This window comes from Ranitomeya imitator, chromosome 6, assembly GCF_032444005.1.
Source record: "Ranitomeya imitator isolate aRanImi1 chromosome 6, aRanImi1.pri, whole genome shotgun sequence".
In the NCBI taxonomy this organism is placed as follows: domain Eukaryota; kingdom Metazoa; phylum Chordata; class Amphibia; order Anura; family Dendrobatidae; genus Ranitomeya; species Ranitomeya imitator.
The window spans coordinates 126,430,465-126,456,526 of NC_091287.1; the positions used below are offsets into that span (position 1 = coordinate 126,430,465).

General features: G+C 41.0%; 1 protein-coding gene across 1 annotated transcript in view; it reads left to right on the plus strand.

Annotated features, from left to right (window-relative positions):
- NEK11 (NIMA related kinase 11) overlaps positions 1-26,062 on the plus strand; it is a 406,370-nt gene that overhangs the window by 129,562 nt on the left and 250,746 nt on the right. Inside the window, exon 3 of the mRNA XM_069730081.1 lies at positions 15,148-15,313. Coding sequence (XP_069586182.1) covers positions 15,148-15,313 — 166 coding nt within the window. The remainder of the gene's footprint in view (positions 1-15,147; positions 15,314-26,062) is intronic.

Genomic DNA, 26,062 nt, shown 5'->3' on the forward strand with positions numbered 1-26,062 from the left:
TGTATTAAATGCTATTTTATTTTTCCTGTTATGCTAGAAGGGCCATGTTTGCTTACCTAATTTTGTACTGGTTTATGCAGTACATTTGTAATAAACCAATTGAAAACTTAAACTGAAAGTATTCTTGTGACTGCCTCTTTAAGCAGCCGAGTGAGTTGATCTACCACACCATATAAACAGTTTAAAGGGGAAGGTTGATTAGAGATTCTGTTTAAAAAAAAGATGATCATTATTATGTGCTTATTACTAAAATGAGTCTTGACAGAGCAAAGACTTGTTTTCAAATGGTAAGCCTATTATTTTAGTGCTAAATCACTTAAAGGGAACCTGTAGTTACAAATTGTATTTACCTGAAGCCAAAGTTCTAATAAGCAGATAAATGCCATTTTAGACATACACTGTGTGCACATTAGGCAAGTGAGTATTTTCACCATATCATAATTTTTATGCAGATTTTACAACTCTAAGCTGTATAAACTTGAATGCTTATTCGATTAAGTAGATCAGGTGATGTGCATTTGTTTAATGAAGAAGGGTGTGACCTAAGGACACAACACCCTTTATCAAGGTGTGCAGGATTATTAGGCAGCTTGTTTTCCTTAGGCAAAATGGGCCAAAAAGTAGATTTAACCAACTCTGATAATTCAAAGATTGTTAAAAGTCATACAGAGGGATGCAGCACTCCTGAAATAGCTAAGATATTGGAGCTTGATTAATCAACCATCAGAAGTTTTGTTGTAAATAGTCATCAAGGCCGCAAAAAATATGTTGACCAAAAAAGACGCACATTAACTGACAAAGATTTGAGAAGAACAAACGTGACGCTACCTGGAAATCATTATCCTCCAGCGCTGTCATATGTTATATAAAAATAGTATATACTGTATCATTATAAGTAACCCTGCAATTAAACTTAGTTGTATGGCGCCAAAAAAAACATATGGGCATAAACAACAATACCAAACATTAAGAGGAAGTTGGATGGTATATTACCTTAATTAGATGCCAATAAATACAGGGCCACCAAAGTGCCTGCGCATTCGCCCCGATGCACGTTTCAGAACTAGTCTTCATCATCTAACTTCATGTCCTTCATGATTTTTTGTTACATGGCAGAATTCATGGTTCCATTTACCACAGCAAGTCTTCCTGGTCCTGAAGCAGCAAAACTGCCTCAGACTCCCACCATATTTTACTGTTGGTATGATGTTCCTTTTCTAAAATGCTGTTACTTTTACCCCAGATGTAATGGGACATGCACCTTCCAAAAAGTTCAATTTTTGTCGCATCAGACCACAGAGTATTCTCCCAAAAGTCTTGCGTATCTTCAAGATGCTATCTGGCAAGACTGAGACGAGCCTGTATGTTATGACCTGGTGGTCAGGACAATAATGGACCTGGTGGTTAAGAGCACACGGAATGACCTGATAGTTACTGATAATAAGGACGAGCTCTGGGACGTGGGAACTCTGCTGACCGCAATCCCTAAACCTATCAAACACACTAGAAATAGCCGTGGATTGCGCCTAATGCTCCCTATGCAACTCGGCACAGCCTAAGAAACTAGCTAGCCCTGAAGATAGAAAAATAAAGCCTACCTTGCCTCAGAGAAATTCTCCAAAGGAAAAAGCAGCCCCCCACATATAATGAGACTGTGAGTAAAGATGAAAATACAAACACAGGGATGAAATAGATTTAGCAAAGTGAGGCCCGACTTACTGAACAGACCGAGGATAGGAAAGGTTACTTTGCGGTCAGCACAAAAACCTACAAAAAGACCACGCAGAGGGCGCAAAAAGACCCTCCGCACCGACTCACGGTGCGGAGGCGCTCCCTCTGCGTCCCAGAGCTTCCAGCAAGCAAGACAACAAATTAAATAGCAAGCTGGACAGAAAAATAGCAAACCAAAGAAATACAAGCTGGAACTAAGCTTCTGATGGGAAGACAGGTCACAAGAACGATCCAGGAGTGAACTAGACCAATACTGGAACATTGACAGGTGGCATAGAGCAAAGATCTAAGTGGAGTTAAATAGAGCAGCAGCTAACGAATTAACCTCATCACCTGTGAAACTCAGAAAAACCCACCAGAGGAAGTCCATGGACAAAACCAGCTGAAGTACCATTCATGACAACAGGAGGGAGCCCGACAACAGAATTCACAACACCTGTATGTTCTTATTACACAGCAGGAGTTTTCATCTTGGAACTCTACCATGCAGGCCATTTTTGCCCAGTCTGTTTCTTATGGTGGAGTCATGAATACTGACCTTAATTAAGGCAAGTGAGGCCTGCAGTTCTTTGGATGTTGTTGTGGGTCTTTTGTTACCTTTTGGTTGAGTTGTCGCTGCTCTCTTGGGGTAATTTTGGTCGTCCGGCCACTCCTACTAAGATTCACCACTTTTCCATGCTTTCGTCATTCATGCATAATGGCTCTCACTATGGTTCGTTGCAGTCCCAAAACTTTAGAAATTGCATTGCATTGCAGAATGCTGTAGATAAGCCCCTGATGCTGGTGGGCTTAGCTCATCTTCGATTTTGGGGGTGACAGGTTCCCTTTAACAAGACAATCAGCAGCAGGAAGGAAATAAAGTTTTATTTTCCTTACATCTGCTACGTGGGCAGTGCTGGTGCCTGTGAGCTGTCAGTGCCCTGTAGGCAATGAACATGCTGTAATCACGCCCACGGGTCTTTAATTAATATCCTACTGGTCAAAATGGCTGGAGCGCAACATCTCAAGCAGGAGGGAGTGATTACAGTGCTTAGGGTATGTGCACATGATGCAGATTTAGTGCAGATTTAGTGCAGAACTGCAGCAGATTTTTCTGCAGCAGAAACGCTGCAGAACTGCACTGTGATTACAGTACAATGTAAATCAATGTGAAAAAAAAGCTGTGCACATGGTGCAGAAAAATCTGCGCAGAAACGCTGCAGATTTCAAAGAAGTGCATGTCACTTCTTTTGTGCAGTTCTGCAGCGTTTCTGCACCCCTCCATTATAGAAATCCATTGGTAAAATCTGCACAAAAAATGCACAAAAAACGCATAAAAAACACCTAAAAAATGCACAAAAAACGCTTAAAAAACGCACCTGCGGATTCTGCCAGGAGATGCAGATTTAGTGCAGATTTTATGCAGAAAATTCTGCACCAAATCTGCATCGTGTGCACACAGCCATATACTGGCAAAAGCGCTGACTGTTCATTGCTTCAGTGTTACCCCAATGACTGGAGGCGAGTGGCTGTAGGGAGAATATAACTTAAAGGGAATCTGTCAGCAGGTTTTCAGGCTAGGTAATATGAGAGCGAGTGATGTGTCATTTACTACGTTATGTGTTGTGTCAATAAAATAAGTGTTCTATCAGCTGGAAATTATCACTACAGGACTAGGTGTCTTGTGCCCTCTAATCAACTGTTCCATATAACCCCGCCCCCACCGATTAGTAGTTTTATGCCTATGCACAGTGTACGCAGGGTTATACGAGATTTGGATGTTTCGCCTCCAGCAGTTCGCCCCGGGTACATGTCACCCTTGTACCCTGTTTTGCCTCCAGAATTTTGTGTTTGGATGTTTCGCTAGTTTGTCCTTTTGGTTCATGAATTCCCGTCCGTCATCAATCTACATGTCACAAAGGTACTGTACAGAGCGCTGCACTTTTGTGACATGTTAAATGAACTGTTTCCATCTGACGTCACGGGGAACCGATAGACTGCACTCGGTGACCCAAGGAGCTGCAGCTGTGACAGGTGAGTATCATCCTGGGGGCCAAATGCTGGGGCTGAAATGTACCCGGGGGCAAACTGCTGGGGTCGAAACATCCTCTAACCGGGTTATACAGACCTCTGCATTTGAGCACTGCTAGATCTGGTGCAAAGAAAACTGTGAATGTGGCAAAATGACAGCGAGTGACACATCACTGGAATCAGTATCTCAGACTCTACATTATGCTGCTCTCAGATTACATAGCAAAAACCTGGTGACAGATTCCCTTTATTTTTCTCCGTGCATCTCAAGTTCTAGTATTACAGCGAGGTATACCCGCATACCAGGATGTTTAAAATGGTATTTACCTGCAGATTAGCAGTATACAGTTCTCTTTATATAATAATGAGCGGAAATGCTAAGAATTATTGCAACAGCCTGTAGCTGAGTACAAACGTTTCAGCCAACTCTCAGCTCTGCCTTCCAATGATGGCGCTCCCTGTTTGCTCATGGAGGATCATAAGACTGCTTATGGCTATGTGTGAGAACAATAATCGGAAATCTCAGTCGGATTATTGCCCCTCCACTGGTAAACAGACAAATGTTATGATATTTTTCATTATAAGAGCAGTTTTGCTTGAGGGCCATACATGCACCTATATTTAGTTATGACTGGATGGATTTTCTCCCAAAAATATTATTTTACATTGCCTTACAATAACATTCTCAAAAAAAAGATATTCTTTTTTTTTTGGCTCAATGAAAATAACAATATCCACCCAAAATTAAAAAAATCATACTTTATCAGTAAATTATGCTAGATGCTAGAAAAATAGCTACAGTTTAGTCCTTTGGAGATTTGGAAATCCAGATGATTATCTGGAGTGTTTCCTTTTAGTGACCAACATGAAAACAGCAAATTTCGTAGTTTTTTTTACATGGCAAGTTTTTACTGTTAATAACATAGCGGTCTCTTTTGGTCATGTTTTGATAATTAGTCCTTTCATTTTCTGTAATTTCAAGACCATTAGCCTATGAAGTTGCCGAAATCCCAAAGATAACTACCTTGATTTAGGACAAGATCAGATGCCATCAAAATCAGATTAGTGGGGGTCCTACACCCTATTATAAGCTCTGACGGTGACTTGATGCAATCACACATTGCACAGCTCTATTCATCTTTTAGCTGTTGCTGCAGGGTGCCGCAGATCAGCTCCTATTCTTTTAAATAGGAGATATTCTTCAGTACCCAGGAGCGACCACTACACATTGAGTGGAGCTACGCAGTGCAATTCTATTCATCATATTTGGCTGCTACCAGAGCTTTTAACAGGTGATCAGTGGGCGTGCAGGGTGTTGGACCATCACTGAAACCCATTTAAAGAATTGTCTACTACTCGGACAACCCTTTCTCAATCGCTATGTTCCACCTTATAAAATAACAACAGATTATACTCGCCTCTGCTGTGTTGTTCCAGTGGAATAGGCTTTCCCAGGGCGATCCCTGCTGCCAGTCAGCGCTGGCTTCACTCTCCCCTCCTTCGGACAAATCAGATATCCGGCGGAAGTTAGAGCTGTCGCAGAGAAATGACACAGTTCTTTTGTATTTTAGGCAAAAAATATATATATTTTCATCTTTTACATTTTAAAAATTACAAAAAGGAAAATGGACCAATGCAAAAGTTTGAGCATGGTTAGTACCTAGTAGCACCCCCTTTTGTAAGTATCGCAGCTTGTAAACACTTTTTGTAGCCAGCCAAGAGTCTTTCAATTCTTGTTTGAGGGCTTTTCATCTATTCTTTTTTGGAAAATTCTTCCAGTTCTGTGATATTCCTGGGTCTTCTTGCATGCACTGCTATTTTGAGGTCTAGCCACTGATTTTCAATGATGTTCAGATCGGGACTATGAGGGCCATTGTAAAACCTTCAGCTTCTGCTTTTTGAGATAAGATTTTGCCCTGTGTTTTGGATCATGCATTTGTAGAAGCCATCCTCTTTTCAACTTCAGCTTTTTTACCTATGGTGTTATGTTTTCATAAAGAATTTGTTGAAATTTCATTGAATCTTCTCTTACCTCTACTAGTGAAATGTTCCACGTTCCATTGGCTGCAACACAACCCCAAAGCATGATTGATCCACCCCTATGCCTAATAGTTGGCAAGATGTTCTTTCTGTGAAATTCTATGCCCTTTTTCTCCACAGATACCTTTGATCATTATGGCCAAAAAGTTCTATTTGAACCTCATCGGTCCACAGGACTTGTTTCAAAAATACATCAGCTTGTTTAGATGTTCTTTTGATTACTTCTGATTCTGAATTTTATGGTGAGGATGCAGGAGAGGTTTTCTTCTGATGACTCTTCCATGAAGGCCATGTTTGTGCTGGTGTCTATGAACAGTAGAACAACGTACCACAACTCCAGAGTCTGATAAATCTTTCTGAAAGGTCTTTTGCAGTCTAGAAATCCAACGAACAGCTCTCATTGAAATTTTGCTTGGTCTTCCAGACCTTATCATGACCTCCACTGTTCCTGTTAATTGCCATTTCTTAATTACATTTCAAACTGAGGATAGAGAAACTTTAAAACACTTTGCTATCTTATTATAGCCTTCTCCTGCTTTGTGGGCATCCAGCATTTTCATTTTCAGAACCCTAGGCAGCTGCTTTGAAGAACCCATGGCTGCTGTTTTTTGACACAAGGCTGCATTTTTATAAAGCTGAGAAATTTGCATCACCTGGCCTTTCCTAACGATGATAGTGAACATAACTCTAACAGGCTAATTAAGGTCTAAAACCTTGGTCAAAGTTATCTGAGCACACAAATATACAAGGGTGCCAAAACTTTTGCATTGGCCTATTTTTCTTTTTGTCATTTTTAAAATGTAAAAAATTATAGCATAATCCTAGTTTTTTGCCTAAAATGGAAATGTGTCATCTTTAACTTTAGGCCTTTTAGAAGTAATTTCTTCTTCATCTTGCTTAACTGTTCACAATAACAGTAATTTTGACCAGAGATGCCCAAACTTTTACATGCCACTGTATGTAATGGAGTAACAGATGCATGATAGAATGAAGAACGTCTCCTGTGACTGAAGAGCTCCTCATCAGATTCATGGATACATGCTAAGTACTGATATTTCTCCTCGATGGAGAATCACTATTTACTTAGAGAAGTCCAAGTAGTCTGGAGTTATTCTGTTTACATCGTGCCCAATGTCACAGGCTGAATTAGATCCTCTGAATTATGGGGCCAAATATTAAAACCCTGCTGTTGTCTTCGGTCTGGGGAGACCGATTTTGAACTTTGGTATTTTTTGGGGGTGTTCAAGATGCGGTTCTGAAACTTGTGGTTGATTGACTTAAATGAGGATGGGTCGGTCGGCCAGGGGTTTCAGAGCCGCATCTTGAATATTTTAAAGAATATTGAAGTTCAAGGTCGGTCGTTTTTGACCGAAGACAACAGCAGGGTTAAAGTGGCACCAAGTTTCAGTTTTATCATATTTCTGTTGTTGCAAAATTAGGAGATTGATAACTCTGTGGTTATACTACATCCAGTCTTTCCTCCCATCAGAGACTAACTATTTGCTATGGATGTGCTGCCTGACAATCACACAGAAAAGTCTACAGTTGTCTTGCAATGTCAAAAATGACTGATCAATTAACCCCTAGATTTGCATTGGTGTATACCAGAGTACTGCTATTAATTAGACTTTATTTAATTATACATTAGCCTCCTCAAGCTTGAAACCAGGGATTCAAGCTTGAGGAGGCTAATTTGCATATTCCAGGTGCATTCTGGGAAAAGCGAAGTCTCCCTAAGCTAGAAGATCGTTGGGTACAGCCGGGACCAGCTGCTTGGAAAGCATCGCCAAACCAGGGATTCAAGCTTGAGGAGGCTAATTTGCATATTCCAGGTGCATTCTGGGAAAAGCGAAGTCTCCCTAAGCTAGAAGATCGTGGGGTACAGCCGGGACCAGCTGCTTGGAAAGCATCGCCAAACCAGGGATTCAAGCTTGAGGAGGCTAATTTGCATATTCCAGGTGCATTCTGGGAAAAGCGAAGTCTCCCTAAGCTAGAAGATCGTTGGGTACAGCCGGGACCAGCTGCTTGGAAAGCATCGCCAAACCGCGCGCCTTACGGCGCGCGAATTTTTGCCTGTAGGATATTATTGCAAGACAACTTGGCTAAGTAGATTACACAAGAAGGAAAACACACAGGAAGTCAGCAGGATCTAGGAGCAACATGGCAGATGTGACAACCTACATGGTGAGCTGCAGCATGTGCTACATGTTCACAGACCGACCAGAAGAAGAATCAAATTTCACCTGTCAGAAGTGTAGACTAGTGGCCCTTTTAGAAGAAAAGGTGCGGGGTCTGGAAGAAAGAATAGCAACTTTGAAACTCATCAAAGAGAATGAAGACTTTCTAGACAGAACAGAAGCATCTCTACTGGTCACAGAAGGTGAAAAAAGTGTCAGAGAACCTCCAAAAGAAGATGAGTGGAAGCATGTGACCAAAAGAAGCAAGAAGACCATGGAGAAATCAACAACCACACAACTGAAGAACCGATATCAAATCTTTGTAGAGGATGAAGATGGCACACCTAAGGATGAAGCAATACCAGCAAGCAAAAAAGAAAAGGGCACACAGCAACAAGTGACAGCAAAAAGTACAGCCAAGAAGCAACGAAGAGTGGTGGTGGTGGGAGACTCACTACTGAGAGGCACAGAAGCAGCCATCTGCAGACCGGACATAACTGCAAGAGAAGTATGCTGCCTTCCAGGTGCGATGATCAAGGATGTGACCGATAGGATACCAAAGCTCTTCAGCTCCAAGGACGTCCACCCATTTCTTCTGATACATGTTGGCACCAATGACACGGCAAGGAAAGACCTACCGACAATCTGCAAAGACTTTGAAGAGTTGGGGAAGAAAGTAAAGGAACTGGATGCACAGGTAGTTTTTTCTTCTATCCTTCCAGTAGACGGGCATGGCACCAGGAGATGGAACAGGATCCTTGATGCAAACAACTGGCTAAGACGATGGTGCAGACAACAAGGATTCGGATTCCTGGACCACGGTGTGAATTACTGGTACGATGGACTCCTCGCCAGAGATGGACTACACCTCAACAAACCTGGGAAACACACATTTGCCAGAAGACTCGCTACACTCATCAGGAGGGCGTTAAACTAGAAGAAGAGGGGACGGGAAGAAAAACATTAGACTTGAACAAAGAAGACCCAGGAAAACATACTCAGATGGGAGGTAAGAACATTTCTAAAGCAATCCACAGCGAGGAGATTGGAACAAAACAAAATCCTCTAAACTGCATGCTCGCAAACGCCAGAAGCCTGACAAACAAGATGGAAGAACTAGAAGCAGAAATATCTACAGGTAACTTTGACATAGTGGGAATAACCGAGACATGGTTAGATGAAAGCTATGACTGGGCAGTTAACTTACAGGGTTACAGTCTGTTTAGAAAGGATCGTAAAAATCGGAGAGGAGGAGGGGTTTGTCTCTATGTAAAGTCTTGTCTAAAGTCCACTTTAAGGGAGGATATTAGCAAAGGAAATGAGGATGTCGAGTCCATATGGGTCGAAATTCATGGAGGGAAAAATGGTAACAAAATTCTCATTGGGGTCTGTTACAAACCCCCAAATATAACAGAAACCATGGAGAGTCTACTTCTAAAGCAGATAGATGAAGCTGCAACCCATAATGAGGTCCTAGTTATGGGGGACTTTAACTACCCGGATATTAACTGGGAAAGTGAAACCTGTGAAACCCATAAAGGCAGCAGGTTTCTGCTAATAACCAAGAAAAATTATCTTTCACAATTGGTGCAGAATCCAACCAGAGGAGCAGCACTTTTAGACCTAATACTATCTAATAGACCTGACAGAATAACAAATCTGCAGGTGGTTGGGCATCTAGGAAATAGCGACCACAATATTGTACAGTTTCACCTGTCTTTCACTAGGGGGACTTGTCAGGGAGTCACAAAAACACTGAACTTTAGGAAGGCAAAGTTTGACCAGCTTAGAGATGCCCTTAATCTGGTAGACTGGGACAATATCCTCAGAAATAAGAATACAGATAATAAATGGGAAATGTTTAAGAACATCCTAAATAGGCAGTGTAAGCGGTTTATACCTTGTGGGAATAAAAGGACTAGAAATAGGAAAAACCCAATGTGGCTAAACAAAGAAGTAAGACAGGCAATTAACAGTAAAAAGAAAGCATTTGCACTACTAAAGCAGGATGGCACCATTGAAGCTTTAAAAAACTATAGGGAGAAAAATACTTTATCTAAAAAACTAATTAAAGCTGCCAAAAAGGAAACAGAGAAGCACATTGCTAAGGAGAGTAAAACTAATCCCAAACTGTTCTTCAACTATATCAATAGTAAAAGAATAAAAACTGAAAATGTAGGCCCCTTAAAAAATAGTGAGGAAAGAATGGTTGTAGATGACGAGGAAAAAGCTAACATATTAAACACCTTCTTCTCCACGGTATTCACGGTGGAAAATGAAATGCTAGGTGAAATCCCAAGAAACAATGAAAACCCTATATTAAGGGTCACCAATCTAACTCAAGAAGAGGTGCGAAATCGGCTAAATAAGATTAAAATAGATAAATCTCCGGGTCCGGATGGCATACACCCACGAGTACTAAGAGAACTAAGTAATGTAATAGATAAACCATTATTTCTTATTTTTAGGGACTCTATAGCGACAGGATCTGTTCCGCAGGACTGGCGCATAGCAAATGTGGTGCCAATATTCAAAAAGGGCTCTAAAAGTGAACCTGGAAATTATAGGCCAGTAAGTCTAACCTCTATTGTTGGTAAAATATTTGAAGGGTTTCTGAGGGATGTTATTCTGGATTATCTCAATGAGAATAACTGTTTAACTCCATATCAGCATGGGTTTATGAGAAATCGCTCCTGTCAAACCAATCTAATCAGTTTTTATGAAGAGGTAAGCTATAGGCTGGACCACGGTGAGTCATTGGACGTGGTATATCTCGATTTTTCCAAAGCGTTTGACACCGTGCCGCACAAGAGGTTGGTACACAAAATGAGAATGCTTGGTCTGGGGGAAAATGTGTGTAAATGGGTTAGTAACTGGCTTAGTGATAGAAAGCAGAGGGTGGTTATAAATGGTATAGTCTCTAACTGGGTCGCTGTGACCAGTGGGGTACCGCAGGGGTCGGTATTGGGACCTGTTCTCTTCAGCATATTCATTAATGATCTGGTAGAAGGTTTACACAGTAAAATATCGATATTTGCAGATGATACAAAACTATGTAAAGCAGTTAATACAAGAGAAGATAGTATTCTGCTACAGATGGATCTGGATAAGTTGGAAACTTGGGCTGAAAGGTGGCAGATGAGGTTTAACAATGATAAATGTAAGGTTATACACATGGGAAGAAGGAATCAATATCACCATTACACACTGAACGGGAAACCACTGGGTAAATCTGACAGGGAGAAGGACTTGGGGATCCTAGTTAATGATAAACTTACCTGGAGCAGCCAGTGCCAGGCAGCAGCTGCCAAGGCAAACAGGATCATGGGGTGCATTAAAAGAGGTCTGGATACACATGATGAGAGCATTATACTGCCTCTGTACAAATCCCTAGTTAGACCGCACATGGAGTACTGTGTCCAGTTTTGGGCACCGGTGCTCATGAAGGATATAATGGAACTAGAGAGAGTACAAAGGAGGGCAACAAAATTAATAAAGGGGATGGGAGAACTACCATACCCAGATAGATTAGCGAAATTAGGATTATTTAGTCTAGAAAAAAGACGACTGAGGGGCGATCTAATAACCATGTATAAGTATATAAGGGGACAATACAAATATCTCGCTGAGGATCTGTTTATACCAAGGAAGGTGACAGGCACAAGGGGGCATTCTTTGCGTCTGGAGGAGAGAAGGTTTTTCCACCAACATAGAAGAGGATTCTTTACTGTTAGGGCAGTGAGAATCTGGAATTGCTTGCCTGAGGAGGTGGTGATGGCGAACTCAGTCGAGGGGTTCAAGAGAGGCCTGGATGTCTTCCTGGAGCAGAACAATATTGTATCATACAATTATTAGGTTGTGTAGAAGGACGTAGATCTGGGGATTTATTATGATGGAATATAGGCTGAACTGGATGGACAAATGTCTTTTTTCGGCCTTACTAACTATGTTACTATGTTACTATGTATTTATATGGAGGATCTCCAGCAAGTTATAGTTATTTGTTCTTTATTATGTTAATCCTTGACTATAGCGTTGCTATTTCTCAGTTTTCTCTGGCGGCATAGCTTATTTTGATACCTTATTGACCTTTACTTTATGCTGATTTCCCAAATGAGGCATTTTACTTGAAGAAAAGACTTGTAAATATTTAAATGAACCTGGGCCTTTTATCACAAGGGAAGAATGCGGAGTCTCCCCGGGTGTCTTATACAGAGGCGCCTATGACTATTCCTTTCTGTCTGAGAGATAACTGAACAATGCACAGCCGCTTTTCATAAATGAGACCTATTTTATATACTTCAAGACAATTGTACGCCAAAGTTCTACCATGAATATAGTATTCATGCCTTACATAATAGTTATGCAATTATATTTAACATTACTTTTAAGTACACTTCAGAATACACCATTTACAAAGGTCTGAGATTTATTCCAGGATCATTCAACATAAAATATAATTAATTTGCTTTAAAGAAAATAGAATTTAGACCATAGGAAATTGTCAGCGTGTTTAATAGCCTATAGCAAGCGTTACGGATTTCTTATAAATCATTTCACAATAACCACTGGCCTGGCACAAAAATACATTGTAAAGTTTAGTTTATAATGTCAGTTAATAAAATCTACATTGTATATGCTGTTTTTGTCTTCGGTTTTAGGTAGAGCAGTAAGAAGAGCTTATTTCTGCCGTAGCCTGTTGATTTACAGCCAGAGACAGAACTTATCTCAGGCTCATTGATTGCACAAAACCTACTGTGGTGTACTCAGCATTATGTATGCAAATTGTCTCTTCAGAGATGAAGACTTGAACTCTAGTGCCACCTATTGGAAGTAGCAATACTAAAAGTCAATACCCTTTATTGAGCCTTGCCATAAGGCTTAGAATAATAGCTAAACCAGAATCTCAATTTGTATAAATGTGTTTCAGGGTGTTGCCCTTCCCCAGTTCAAAACTTGATATTTGATTTGGCTGGTGAGAAGCTTCTGACTGGGGGTCTTAGTTGTAACGTTTCTCTTTATGTAGGTGGCAGTAGCGTTCAAGTCTTCTTTCCATCTAAAGAGATAATTTACATACTTAAAGGGAACCTGTCACCCCCAAAATCGAGGGTGAGCTAAGCCCACCGGCATCAGGGGCTTATCTACAGCATTCTGTAATGCTGTAGATAAGCCCCCGATGTATCCTAAAAGATGAGAAAGAGAGGTTATATTACACTCACCTATGGTCCGATCCGTTGGGCGTCGCGGTCCGGTCCGGGGCCTCCCATCTTCATAGGATGACGTCCTCTTCTGGTCTTCACGCTGCGGCTCTGGCGCAGGCGTACTTTGTCTGCCCTGTTGAGGGCAGAGCAAAGTACTGCAGTGCGCAGGTGCCGGGAAAGGTGAGAGAGGCCTGGCACCTGTGCACTGCAGTACTTTGCTCTGCCCTCAACAGGGCAGACAAAGTACACCTGTGCCGGAGCCGCAGCATAAAGACCAGAAGAGGACATAATCTGATGAAGATAGGAGGCGCTGGACCGGACCGCGACACCCATGGGAACGGGACCGCCCCTGGGTGAGTATAATCTAACCTCTTTTTCTTATCTTTTAGGATACATTGGGGGCTTATCTACAGCTTTCCAGAATACTGTAGATAAGCCCCTGATGCTGGTGAGCTTAGCTCACCCTCGATTTTGGGGGTGACAGGTTCCCTTTAATTTCCAAGAGGAGCATTGCAATTTGGTGTAAGACGACGGCCGTTTTGTACCACTCAGCGCTTCAACGGGTAGACTGTTGAAGCGCTGAGTGGCGCGAAACGGCCGTCATCTTACACCAGCTCGCACATCTCATAGCAACCTTTTCCTCTGGCCATGACATTTTAAAGTTTGAATAAAGGATGAAGTTTTAAGGACCGGTGAGTGCTATCTGCATTTTTTTTTTGCTGCATATACCCTTTTTTGGCATGAGCACCCGGAGTCCATAGATGTGGTCTCCATCCGGAAAGCACTCCATTCAGCATATGGTTTTCTGGCCCCACAGCAGTGCCGTTATATTTTTCTTTCCTGTTTATGTGGATAGTCTATAGGGCTGCTCACATCTCCGTGTATTTTGTGAGGGACAAGTGTGCAGTAAAATAACTGGAGACATATACATTTTTTGATCTTAGTCATCGATTAAAGTCATCCATTCAAATCAGTAGGTCCGTGAAAATCTGTGCGTCATTGGAGATCTTTATTGTTTAATGGGTAGGAGATGCTTGGATTTAATTTGTTTATTTTTTGTAAGGCAGCGGCGTTTCTGTCAGTGAATTTAGTGAGACAGTGACCCAAGCAAGTTAAGTAAATGTCCATCATTGTCCAAATACTGCACAAATGCAATCGCCCACCTCCGGATCACAGCCAGGAATATGAAAATAAAGTCTTATGGCGCCGGCACTTGCACCCCCGTAAGGTTCTGGGGCTCTACCGTGTACGTCCACGTTGTGGTCTCTTGCTTGTGTTAGCTTCACTCAGCCAGACATACAACCATGTGCTGTATGTGAAGCCAAACACAAAACTGACACACCCAAACCCTAACTGCAGATTTGAATGAAAACCGTGGTCATGGGCCGCTTGTACAACCCGGACGGGAGGAAGAGATCCGTCCCACTACCATCCTGCAGATCTCCAAAATTAAAAGCCCAAGACAGGTTTTCCTAAACTGACTTGGTCAAATAACTTGACCCAGTCCACACTTACCTTTATTTTGCATAATATCGCCTGGCGTGGCTGTGATTTCAATGCACTCAAGTGCTTCCAAGCACATTCTGGGGAATACAGAACGGCCCTCTCATATGATTCCCTCACTGTCCATAGACCAAAAATGGATGGAAATCGTTCTAGCACATGAATGACAAATGGTCGTTAGTTCTCATTTACAAAAAAAAAGGATGTCTGAAAAAGACCTAATTTACTTTCTTTGCCTTTCTAAAGATAGTTTTCTATCTTCTACTGTATAGGAAAGCTAATTTGCCAATTTTTCTTGTGAATCATTTCCTGTAAGAAAATGTCTACACACCATCTGGATCTCTTCAATGAGAACTAGAACGTTCCCCCAGGACCCTCTCATCTTGCTAATCAGCTGTTTGTGGTTTACCCTTATGTTAATACAGTTAAAATCAATACATGAACTATGGATCAGAATTTTGAACTTTTGTATTTGATTATTACAGAAAAGTTCTAAAGGATATCGCTGTTGGGGAGTTGAACCCAAATGAAACTGTTCAAGCTAACTTGGAAGCACAGCTCCTGTCGAAGCTAGATCACCCTGCGATTGTCAAATTTCACTCAAGCTTCCTAGAGAATACGAGCTTCTGCATCATCACAGAGTACTGTGAGGTAAGTCCTCCTGAGATAAACCAAACTTACTACTTAGTGATTTCTGTTAACAAAGTTTGGCAGAACATTTGGGGCAAATGGCCTCTGATTTGAATACCCATCAGCTTATAGTTTTGCGTCGCATTTCCAATAACAAATACATTGACATTGCCAAAGGAGTTTTGAGGGTTCTGTAAATCCCTTGGTTTTTAGAAAACATTTGAGATCTGAGATCTCCGACATGATCAAAGTTCTTACATATATTTCTGACATAGCTGAGGATTATTTTGAACATTGTTACTGTTTACATGCTGACAAGATGACATCTTCAAACTAAGAGTGAGGGAACAGCAAGAGGAAAACATGGAAAGTTTGTGCTGAGCTTTCTAACAAGTAGTTATCCTTACTCCAGAGTTGTATTCACATCCACACTGCTTGTTACTGTTGTATATTGTCCTCCGTGCTGCTGCTTCTCTCTGTGTGCTACAAAAGAAACAAAGACCTGGAATCTCTGTGTGTGAGAAGCAAAGCATTTAGTCTCTTCTCCTCACCTCATAGTCATTTCCAAATTAATGCAAATGCATGATACAAGTCATATAATGATCAGAAATGGTGTTACTTGAAACTACAGTAACCCTTTAACATGGTCTCATTAATTGTCATGCTGAATAAAGTAGATAACAGCATTGATCACAGACGTTTTAGTTTCCTATGAAGTGAGACATCAAAAGAAATCTTTCCATAGCCTCTATTAAAAATAAAACATAAGTAGTTAGGTGTAATAATAATAATAATAATAGTAGCAGCAAATACCTCCAATTAGAAATGTAGTTTTTTTTTATTCCCTGTGTCTCTTCCCTCATGTGCTGGCATTGCAGGACCTTAGGTATCCATTGCCATGGCTACTAGCAAAAAGCTAATTGTCATGAGCAGTGTAGTTGTGAATCCAGCTTTGGTGAAATACTTGTTAAAAAGCACAGCATGATGTTTTCTATGTCTTGCTGCTTTCTCACTTTGCTCTTCTTTTTTCCTTCCTTTTCTAGAGAGCATAGTAAAAGGTGTAATCTTACAGACCTCTGTTGGTTTTCAAAGTTCAGGAAGCAGGAACAATGGGAAGAAATGACTTATACGTGGAGAAAGACGTAGTATTCTAAGATAATATATATTACAAAGTGTCTTTTGTTCGCCTATACTATTGAGTTATGCAAAGTTTGTTGAAAGTACAGTTCACTTTTAAACACAAATATAATGCAGGACACAAATGATATGATTCAGAAGGCTTACATGCAAAATCTAGTGTATGAGCCTGGACAGATAAATAAGGTAAGGTAAAACTAGCTGCTCTTTCCTTTGTGAAACATTGAGTCAATATATAATCTTCATTTGCAAAGTATCAATTGTCTCTTTGCTGTAATAGCAATGCCTAAATAATATATGTTCTATGGAAGGTTTGCTGATTCTAAAAAATCATTGATACTTTCTGCTGCATAATAATGAGGAATTTTAAGACTATATATACACTTTTGGAGAATTGTGAAAATTCTTGTGTAAACATGACCTAATAGAAGGTCCATGTTTCTACAACAGTTGTACAAGTTCTTGATGGCAGATCCAGATCAGACAATGATTGAAACTATACACTTGCAAGAAATAATAAGTGAACCCTTTGAAATAACTTACATTTCTGTGTTGATTACTTAGAAAATGTGTTGTGTTTGTTATCTAAGTCACAGTTATAGACAAACATAATCTAACTAAACTAAGAACATACAAATGGTTGTACTATTCATCTTATTGAGCACATTAAGTAAATATCTACATTGTAGGCAGAAAAATTAAGTGAACCTCTGTAAGGGCCGCCATCAGCAAGTGCACTCCCCCCCCCCCCCCACTTGCTCAGGGCCTCGGTACTTGCGATACTTGCCTCTCCCCGTTCCACCAATGCGGCGTCTTCCGTGTCTTCTGACTGTGATGTTTCAGGTCAGTGGGTCACTAGTGTGCTCCCTGTGCCTGAACAGTCACAATGCAGAGAGCCGGAAGATGGCGACGATAAGGAGTCCAGTGCAGATCAGCAGCCAACGAGGAGGGATGAGTATTTCTTTTTATTTTAATGTTTGGAGCAATATATGGGGACCATCATATTCTGGAGCAATATATCGGACCCCTAATATACTGGCGCATTATATTGGGCCCATCATATACTGGAGCATCATATGGGGCTCATTATATAAGGAGCATTATATGGGGCCAATTCTATTTGGAGAAATATATCTGGCCCATTATATATGGAGCATTATATGGGGCCCATTATATATAGAGCAATATATTGGACCCATCATATACTGGAGCATTATTGGGGCCCATCATGTTCTGTATGGAGCGTTATATGGGGCCCATTCTGTTTGGAACAATATGTGGGGCCCATTATATACTGGAGAATTATATGGGGCCAATCATATACTGTATCTAGCATTATATGGGGACCATTCTGTTTGGAGCACTGTATGGGGCCCATCATCTACTGGATCATTATATGGGGCCCATCATGCACTGTATGAAGCATTATATAGGGCCTATTTTAAATGGAGCATTATATGGGACACAGTATATATGGAGTAATATATGGGGCCTATCATATACTGGAGAATTACATGGGGCCCATCATATTCTGTATGGAGCATTATATGGGGCTCATGATACTGTTTGAAGTACGGTAATATATGTGGCTCATTATACTGTATGGAGCACTATATGGGGCTCATTATTTTGTATGGAGCACTATATGGGGCTCATTATTCTGTATGGAGCATTATATGGGGCTCATTATTATGTATGGAGCAATATATGGGGCTCATTATTCTGTATGGAGCACTATATGGGGCTCATTATTCTGTATGGAGCAATATATGGGGCTCATTATTCTGTATGGGGCAATATGTAGGGTTCATTATACTGTATAGAACAATATATGGAGTCCATTATCCTGTATGGAGCATTATATGGGGCTCATTATACTGTATGCAGTGCTATGTGGTGCCCATGATACTGTAGGGAGCAATATATTGGGCTCATTATTTCATATGGAGCACTAAGTGGTGCCCATAATACTGTATGGAGGACTGTACTGTCTGGTTTCTGAGTTATTGTAGAATGTACAATACATATCACTCATGTAATGTAAGAAGTAAGTGATATCTTTGGCATTGTACTATACCTATATTTCTCTGCCGTATCTGTGCATCATGGATTATGATATGTGTTAAAGGGGCCCACTGAGATGAGATGAAAACATGGAGCCAACATTGTGCAAAGATGGCTACTAAACTATAGGTCATTAAATGTAAGAGTTCACTAACTTTTTTATTCCTGCACTGTGCTCAATGAAAGATGTGAACAGCACCACTGCCTGCGTGTTATTAGTTCAGTTAAGTTTGCCTATAACTAAGGCTTAGATGGTAATCAGACCACATTTTACTAGAAATCAATGCAGGAATATAGGTAATTCCAAAGAGGTCACTTAACTTTTCTTGCAACTGAAGTGGTTCACATGATTGGAGCAATTTGACAGAATATTGAATTTAGCAGCTCTCTCACTAAATATGCAAAATACAGCTTTCACTCGGAATGCTTTGTTAACCTATAAATGAAAAATAACTTCTTTGAAAACCTTAAATGTAGTAATTATTTTTCCTCCCCCTTTTACAAGAGCCATAACTTTTTTATTTTTCCATCAAAATACCCATATACTTGTTACATCTCCACCAGGACCTGTTCCTGCAACATCTTCTTCTGTCACCAGGTGCAGCCTCATTCATCTGGTGATAGAAGAGATGTCAGAACCAGGAACTCTGTCCAGCCACTAAGATTAGAATAGCTGGGACCTGCAGTGTCGTCAAGGCTGACAAGTATTTTGTACCTTTCCTGCCCTCTTGGTTCTGACCTGGCTCCCTAACTACTCCTGCCTGGCTGCACCACCAAACAGTGGCTTATTCCATGCTCCCAACCCAGTGACCCTTGTTTAAGTTCAGATCCTTGTACATGGGTTAAATGGTGAAGGCCTCGGTAGCCCTTGAAATCTGGTAAGTGGAGTGACTGCGCTAATCCTGTTGCATGGTAGCCATTTTAGAGCTGTCAGACGACCACTGACAGAGTGTAATTACATCACTCAGCATTTACCAAAATCAGGATGGACCGCATTGTGAGCAGTCTCTTATTTTTTACATTAGCACATCTGGTATCTTCAGTATTGGGTAGTAAAGTAAGAAATACAGGATGGACAGCAGCATGAGCAACGTCCTCTTACCTCAACACTCCTTGTGTCTCCAATATTAGATAATTGAGACGTGGTGGACAGGAGTATGAGTGGCTTCTTCTTACCGTAGTACCCCTGGTATCTGCAGTATTAGATCAGAAATACAGGATGAGCAGCAGTGTGAGAAGCATCTTCTTACATCAGCACCCCTAGTATATCTAGTATTACATCAGAAGGACAGGATGAGCAGCAATATGTGCAGCCTTTTCACACCTCAGTGCCCCTAGTATCTCCAGTACTAGATCAGATTGCCAAGGTGGACAGCAGTGTAAGTAGCATCTTCTTACCTCATTAACCCTGGTATCTCCAGTATTAATTCAGAAACAGAGGGAAGACAGTAGTGTGAGCAGCCTCTTCTTGCCTCAGAACCCCTGGTATCTCCAGTAGTAAATCGGCTATGTAGTAAATCAGCTATGAACAGCCTTTTTTTTATCTTAGAACCCCTGGTATGTCCAGTATTAGATAAGGTAGAGAGGGTGGACAGCAGTGTGAGCAGCCTCTTCTTACCTCAGCACCCATGGTATCTCCAGTATTAGATAAGGTAGACAGGGTGGACAGCAGTGTGAGTAGCCTCTTCTTACCTCAGCACCCATGGTATGTCCAGGATTAGATAAGGTAGACAGGGTGGACAGCAGTGTGAACAGCCTCTTCTTACCTCAGCACCCATGGTATCTCCAGTATTAGATAAGGTAGACAGGGTGGACAGCAGTGTGAGCAGCCTCTTCTTACCTCAGCACCCATGGTATCTCCAGTATTAGATAAGGTAGACAGGGTGGACAGCAGTGTGAGTAGCCTCTTCTTACCTCAGCACCCATGGTATGTCCAGTATTAGATAAGGTAGAGAGGGTGGACAGCAGTGTGAGCAGCCTCTTCTTACCTCAGCACCCATGGTATCTCCAGTATTAGATAAGGTAGACAGGGTGGACAGCAGTATGAGCAGCCTCTTCTTACCTCAGCACCCATGGTATGTCCAGGATTAGATAAGGTAGACAGGGTGGACAGCAGTGTGAGCAGCCTCTTCTTACCTCAGCACCCATGGTATCTCCAGTATTAGTTAAGGTAGACAGGGTGGACAGCAGTATGAGCAGCCTCTTCTTTCCTCAGCACCCATGGTATCTCCAGTATTAGACAAGGTAGACAGGGTGGACAGCAGTGTGAGCAGCCTCTTCTTACCTCAGCACCCATGGTATGTCCAGTATTAGATAAGGTAGAGAGGGTGGACAGCAGTGTGAACAGCCTCTTCTTACCTCAGCACCCATGGTATGTCCAGGATTAGATAAGGTAGAGAGGGTGGACAGCAGTGTGAGCAGCCTCTTCTTACCTCAGCACCCATGGTATGTCCAGGATTAGATAAGGTAGACAGGGTGGACAGCAGTGTGAGCAGCCTCTTCTTACCTCAGCACCCATGGTATGTCCAGTATTAGATAAGGTAGAGAGGGTGGACAGCAGTGTGAGCAGCCTCTTCTTACCTCAGCACCCATGGTATGTCCAGGATTAGATAAGGTAGAGAGGGTGGACAGCAGTGTGAGCAGCCTCTTCTTACCTCAGCACCCATGGTATGTCCAGGATTAGATAAGGTAGAAAGGGTGGACAGCAGTGTGAGCAGCCTCTTCTTACCTCAGCACCCATGGTATCTCCAGTATTAGTTAAGGTAGACAGGGTGGACAGCAGTGTGAGCAGCCTCTTCTTACCTCAGCACCCATGATATGTCCAGTATTAGATAAGGTAGAGAGGGTGGACAGCAGTGTGAGCAGCCTCTTCTTACCTCAGCACCCATGGTATGTCCAGTATTAGATAAGGTAGAGAGGGTGGACAGCAGTGTGAGCAGCCTCTTCTTACCTCAGCACCCATGGTATGTTCAGGATTAGATAAGGTAGACAGGGTGGACAGCAGTGTGAGCAGCCTCTTCTTACCTCAGCACCCATGGTATGTCCAGTATTAGATAAGGTAGAGAGGGTGGACAGCAGTGTGAGCATTCTCTTCTTACCTCAGCACCCATGGTATGTCCAGTATTAGATAAGGTAGAGAGGGTGGACAGCAGTGTGAACAGCCTCTTCTTACCTCAGCACCCCTGGTATCTCCAGTAATAGATCATCTAGACAGGGTGGACAGCAGTGTGAGCAGCCTCTTCTTACCCTAGCACCAGTGGTAGCTCTAGCAGTAGATCATAATATCCACTAGGAGCCTATCTTCCTACACATGAAGGAAGGGTGCAGATCTTCCTACTGCATATGCTCACAGGCATCTGTCATATTACCATTCTCGGATAGGTTTCTGTCAGTATAACAAGGCCGCAGACCATTATGATTCTATCGTTGTTATCTTTCTAGACAAATCAAGCTTGATTTGCTAATTTAAAGTGTTTATAATAATTCAATTTCCCTCAGTTATTTATTTTAGTACTAGACAATCTCTTCAAAGCCCTATTCCACCTACTGTGTGACCCAGTATCAGACCTTACAAATGCTTTTCTGGCTGAATGGGCAAAAATTTCCCACAGACACCTCATTGCAGCATTAAGTCTCCTCCCCTCGACATGCTTAACATGTCACTCTCCGCAAGCAGAAACGATAATTCTTGGATCCCGGTCAGACGCCTCTCAATCAGCCAAACGAGATCTCACACATTGCACTGACGAGAGGCAGTGCCCCGAAACACAGTGTCTGCAAATTGAGATTCTGTTTTGTCTTTTATCCTACGTCATGTGACAAGGCTCGTTAAAGGGTCAACATTGACTGTTAGGATTGCTACTTCCAATAGGTGGCGCTAGAGTTCTAGTCCTCTTCCTCTCTGAAGAGACAATTTCCACAGACACCTCCAAACTTTTGTTGTAAGCCCTCCCAGCAGAGTAAAAGCTATTTTAGCTGCAAAGTGGGGACCATATCTATAAGTATTTAGAATGGGATGTCATAAAAGCTGTAGGTGTAATGTGTAGGTATCTCAATACTTATGATTAATTATTTTCTGTACAACCAGCTAGGCTGTAATTGCTATTTCAGTGTCATGCACAGTTTACAATGACAGCAGCAGTTATTGGGAGTTGCTTTACCTGTGTTCATTAACATGCTTGTGCTGCGGGGATTATTAACTGTTCAATATAAAGGAATTCCTGTAGCAGATTTGTTAAGTCGTTTGGCATCTATTATTACATCTTGCCTGAGATGTAGCATAAAAGTATATTCATAGCTTTGTTAATAACAGGCTGCTATGCAATATAGTTCTTTTTCTTAATGATTGTCTTAATTTTACTTATGTTAAACGTAAATATTCTAAGCTGCATAGCGGGTAATTATTCCATAATACACAACCCCGGTGTGTTAACGAACTTCATCATACAACGTGGAATACACATAGAAAGAAGTAGAGGGAGTGTTAACACAACCATTATACAATGATTAAAACAAGAGATTTGTATTACCTTAGTATATAGTTTAATATTTGTGTGTATATATTATTACAGTACTTACCATATGTATGAGCACTAGTAATTATGGATAAAACTAAGATTAGTCTAATAATAAAAAGGAGAAATTCTAACCATTTCTTCCGTCAATAGCCTTTGTGCACTATCTGTATACCATGGCGCCTGACATATAAGATTAATAATAACCTTTCTTTAGACCTTTGACTCACTTGTTCATTGGATACAAGGTCAAGCTGTTATGTGCAAGGTTATCTCCCTAGATGAATTCAGATTGGTTTCTTTATATTAATAGACCTATAGAAGCTATATTTCGAAGAACACTGCACCATTTTATTTTCAAGTGAAAAGCCGGGTACATAAAGGAAGCACAAAGATTTTTCATAGAAAAAAGAAACAGAATAGTTTTGCTTTAATCATATGGAGGAAATCTGAATGATGCAGTGTACCCAACACAATAGTGCTTACAGAATACTGCGTATTAGTGTTCTTCAACCAGTGGCTCAGATGACACTTAAAGGGAACCTGTCACCGGGTTTGTCCTATATGAGATAACACCTCCACCTTTCAGCCCTAATTTGCAACATTCTAATATGCTGTATATTGCACCCAATCTGGCCTGCAGCAAAAAATAACACCTTTTATTACAAGTATAACCAGGGCTGTTTGGTTCCAATTAAGGTATACAGCATTTGGCAAATACCCTAATGGAAAATAAACAGACCTTCATTATATAAAAAGGGATATGTCTCATGGGCTTTGCATCAGTCATGCGACAAATACAGCTTGCACAAAACTGATGATGGTTCTGGTGATGTATTCTGGTTCTGGTGACATATTCATATAGTGATAGTTGTTCTGATGCTGTACTCATGTAGTTATGATCATTCTAGTGATATTTTCATCACCAGAACCATCATCAGTACATGAATATGAATCCAAAACCATCATCAATACATAATGTGAGCCCCAAAGCAATCAATAGTACATGAATATGGCACCAGAAATATCATCAGTAAATAAATACATCACCAGAACCACCATCAGTACATGAATGTCACCAGAACCACCATCCGTACTTGAATACATAGTTAAATAATTACATAGGTTGAAAAAAGACCAACTGTAGGTCCATCAAGTTCAATCTTTCTCCACCAATTGTTCATTTTGTCACTATATAAACCAAAACCCACAATGTTATGTGTATTGAGGAAATCATCCATCACATTTTTAAATGCTGTTATAGTTTCTGACATTACTACCTCTTGTGCTCGGCATTCCACATTCTGACTGATCTAACTGTAAATAACCCTTTCCTATTTAGCTGTCGGAATTGCCTTTCTTCCACCCATAATGAGTGCCCCCTGGTCCTTAGTATGTTCCTTAGAAGGAATAAGTCATGTGCCAGTCCTCTGTACTGACCACACATATATTTATACATGTAAATGAGATCTCCTGTGAGGCGCCTTTTTTCTAAGCTAAACAAGCCCAACTTCTCCAACTTCTTATCATATGAAAGGCCTTCCATCCCTTGTAATAATCTAGTTGCCCGCCTTCGAACTGACTCTAATTTCTGAATATCCTTTTTTAAATGTGGAGCCCAAAACTGGATCCCATATTCTAGATGTGGCCTTGCAACTGATTTATAAAGGAGTAACAATATGTTGGGATTGCAGGATTTTATATCTCTTTTTGTACACCCTAAAATCTTATTTGCTTTTACAGCTCCTACGTGACATTGAGAACTGCTGCTCAGTTTACTTGTAACCAGAATACCCAAATCCTTCTCCTGTTCTGTAGTCCCAAGTATGCTCACATTTAATGTATATGCGGCTATAGGATTACTCCATCCTAGGTGCCTTACTCTACATTTATCTACGTTAAATCTCATTTGCCATGTGTTTGCCCATTCAGTCATCTTATCCAGATCGTTTTGCAATATTGTAATGTCAAGGTCAGATTTTAGTATCCTAGATAGTTTGGTGTCGTCAGCAAAGACTGACACTTTACTCTCAATCTCATCCACTAGGTCATTAATAAAGAGGTTAAAAGAATAGGTCCTAGCACAGATCCTTGCAGTCCCCACTGCTGACTATATCCCATTTAGAGAACGTGCCATTTATGATGACTCTTTGTTTCCTGTAATTTAGCCAATTCTTTACCCATCTGCACATAGTTTCCTACAGTTTTTGCATCTGTAGCTTCAGTATAAGGCTGTTATGTGGTACAATATCAAAAGCCTTTGCAAAGTCCAGATAAATTGTAGCAGCTGCATTACCAGCATCCAGAACCTGAAGACCCACCTCTTCCGACAAGCCTACAACCTGCAGTAACCACCGATCGACTAAACTGCTGCAGGACCAGTTCTACCCTCACCTACTGTATCCTCACCCATCCCTTGTAGATTGTGAGCCTTCGCGGGCAGGGTCCTCTCTCCTCCTGTACCAGTCGTGACTTGTATTGTTTAAGATTATTGTACTTGTTTTTATTATGTATACCCCTCCACACATGTAAAGCGCCATGGAATAAATGGAGTTATAATAATAAATAATAATAATAAATAATAATAATACTCAAGATTGTCACTTACCTCCTCTTAGAAACCAAACATGTTAGTTAGATACGACCTATCTTTCATGGATCCATGCTGGTTTTCAGTTATTATGTTATTCTCTGCAGTATATTTCTGCAGGTCATCTCTTATAATGTCCTCCAAAATTTTGAACACTACTGATGTCAGGCTTACCGGATGGTAGTTGCCTGGATCCACCTTCTTACCTTTCTTAAATATTCTTAAAAATGTATGAATGAATATATTTTGGGGGATTTATTTTAATGTAGCTGGCGATTTGTTTCTCTGTGGATAACTTTTCTAGTTTGATTTCTTTTTTACATTTCTTTCTTAGACCTTTCTACTCCTGAAATACTCTTTCTGTATTTTCGGCCTTCAAGATTTTGAATGCCATTTGCTTTAATCTTAAGGTACCTTCACACATAACGATTTCGTTGCAACGTCACGCTTTTTGTGACGTAGCAA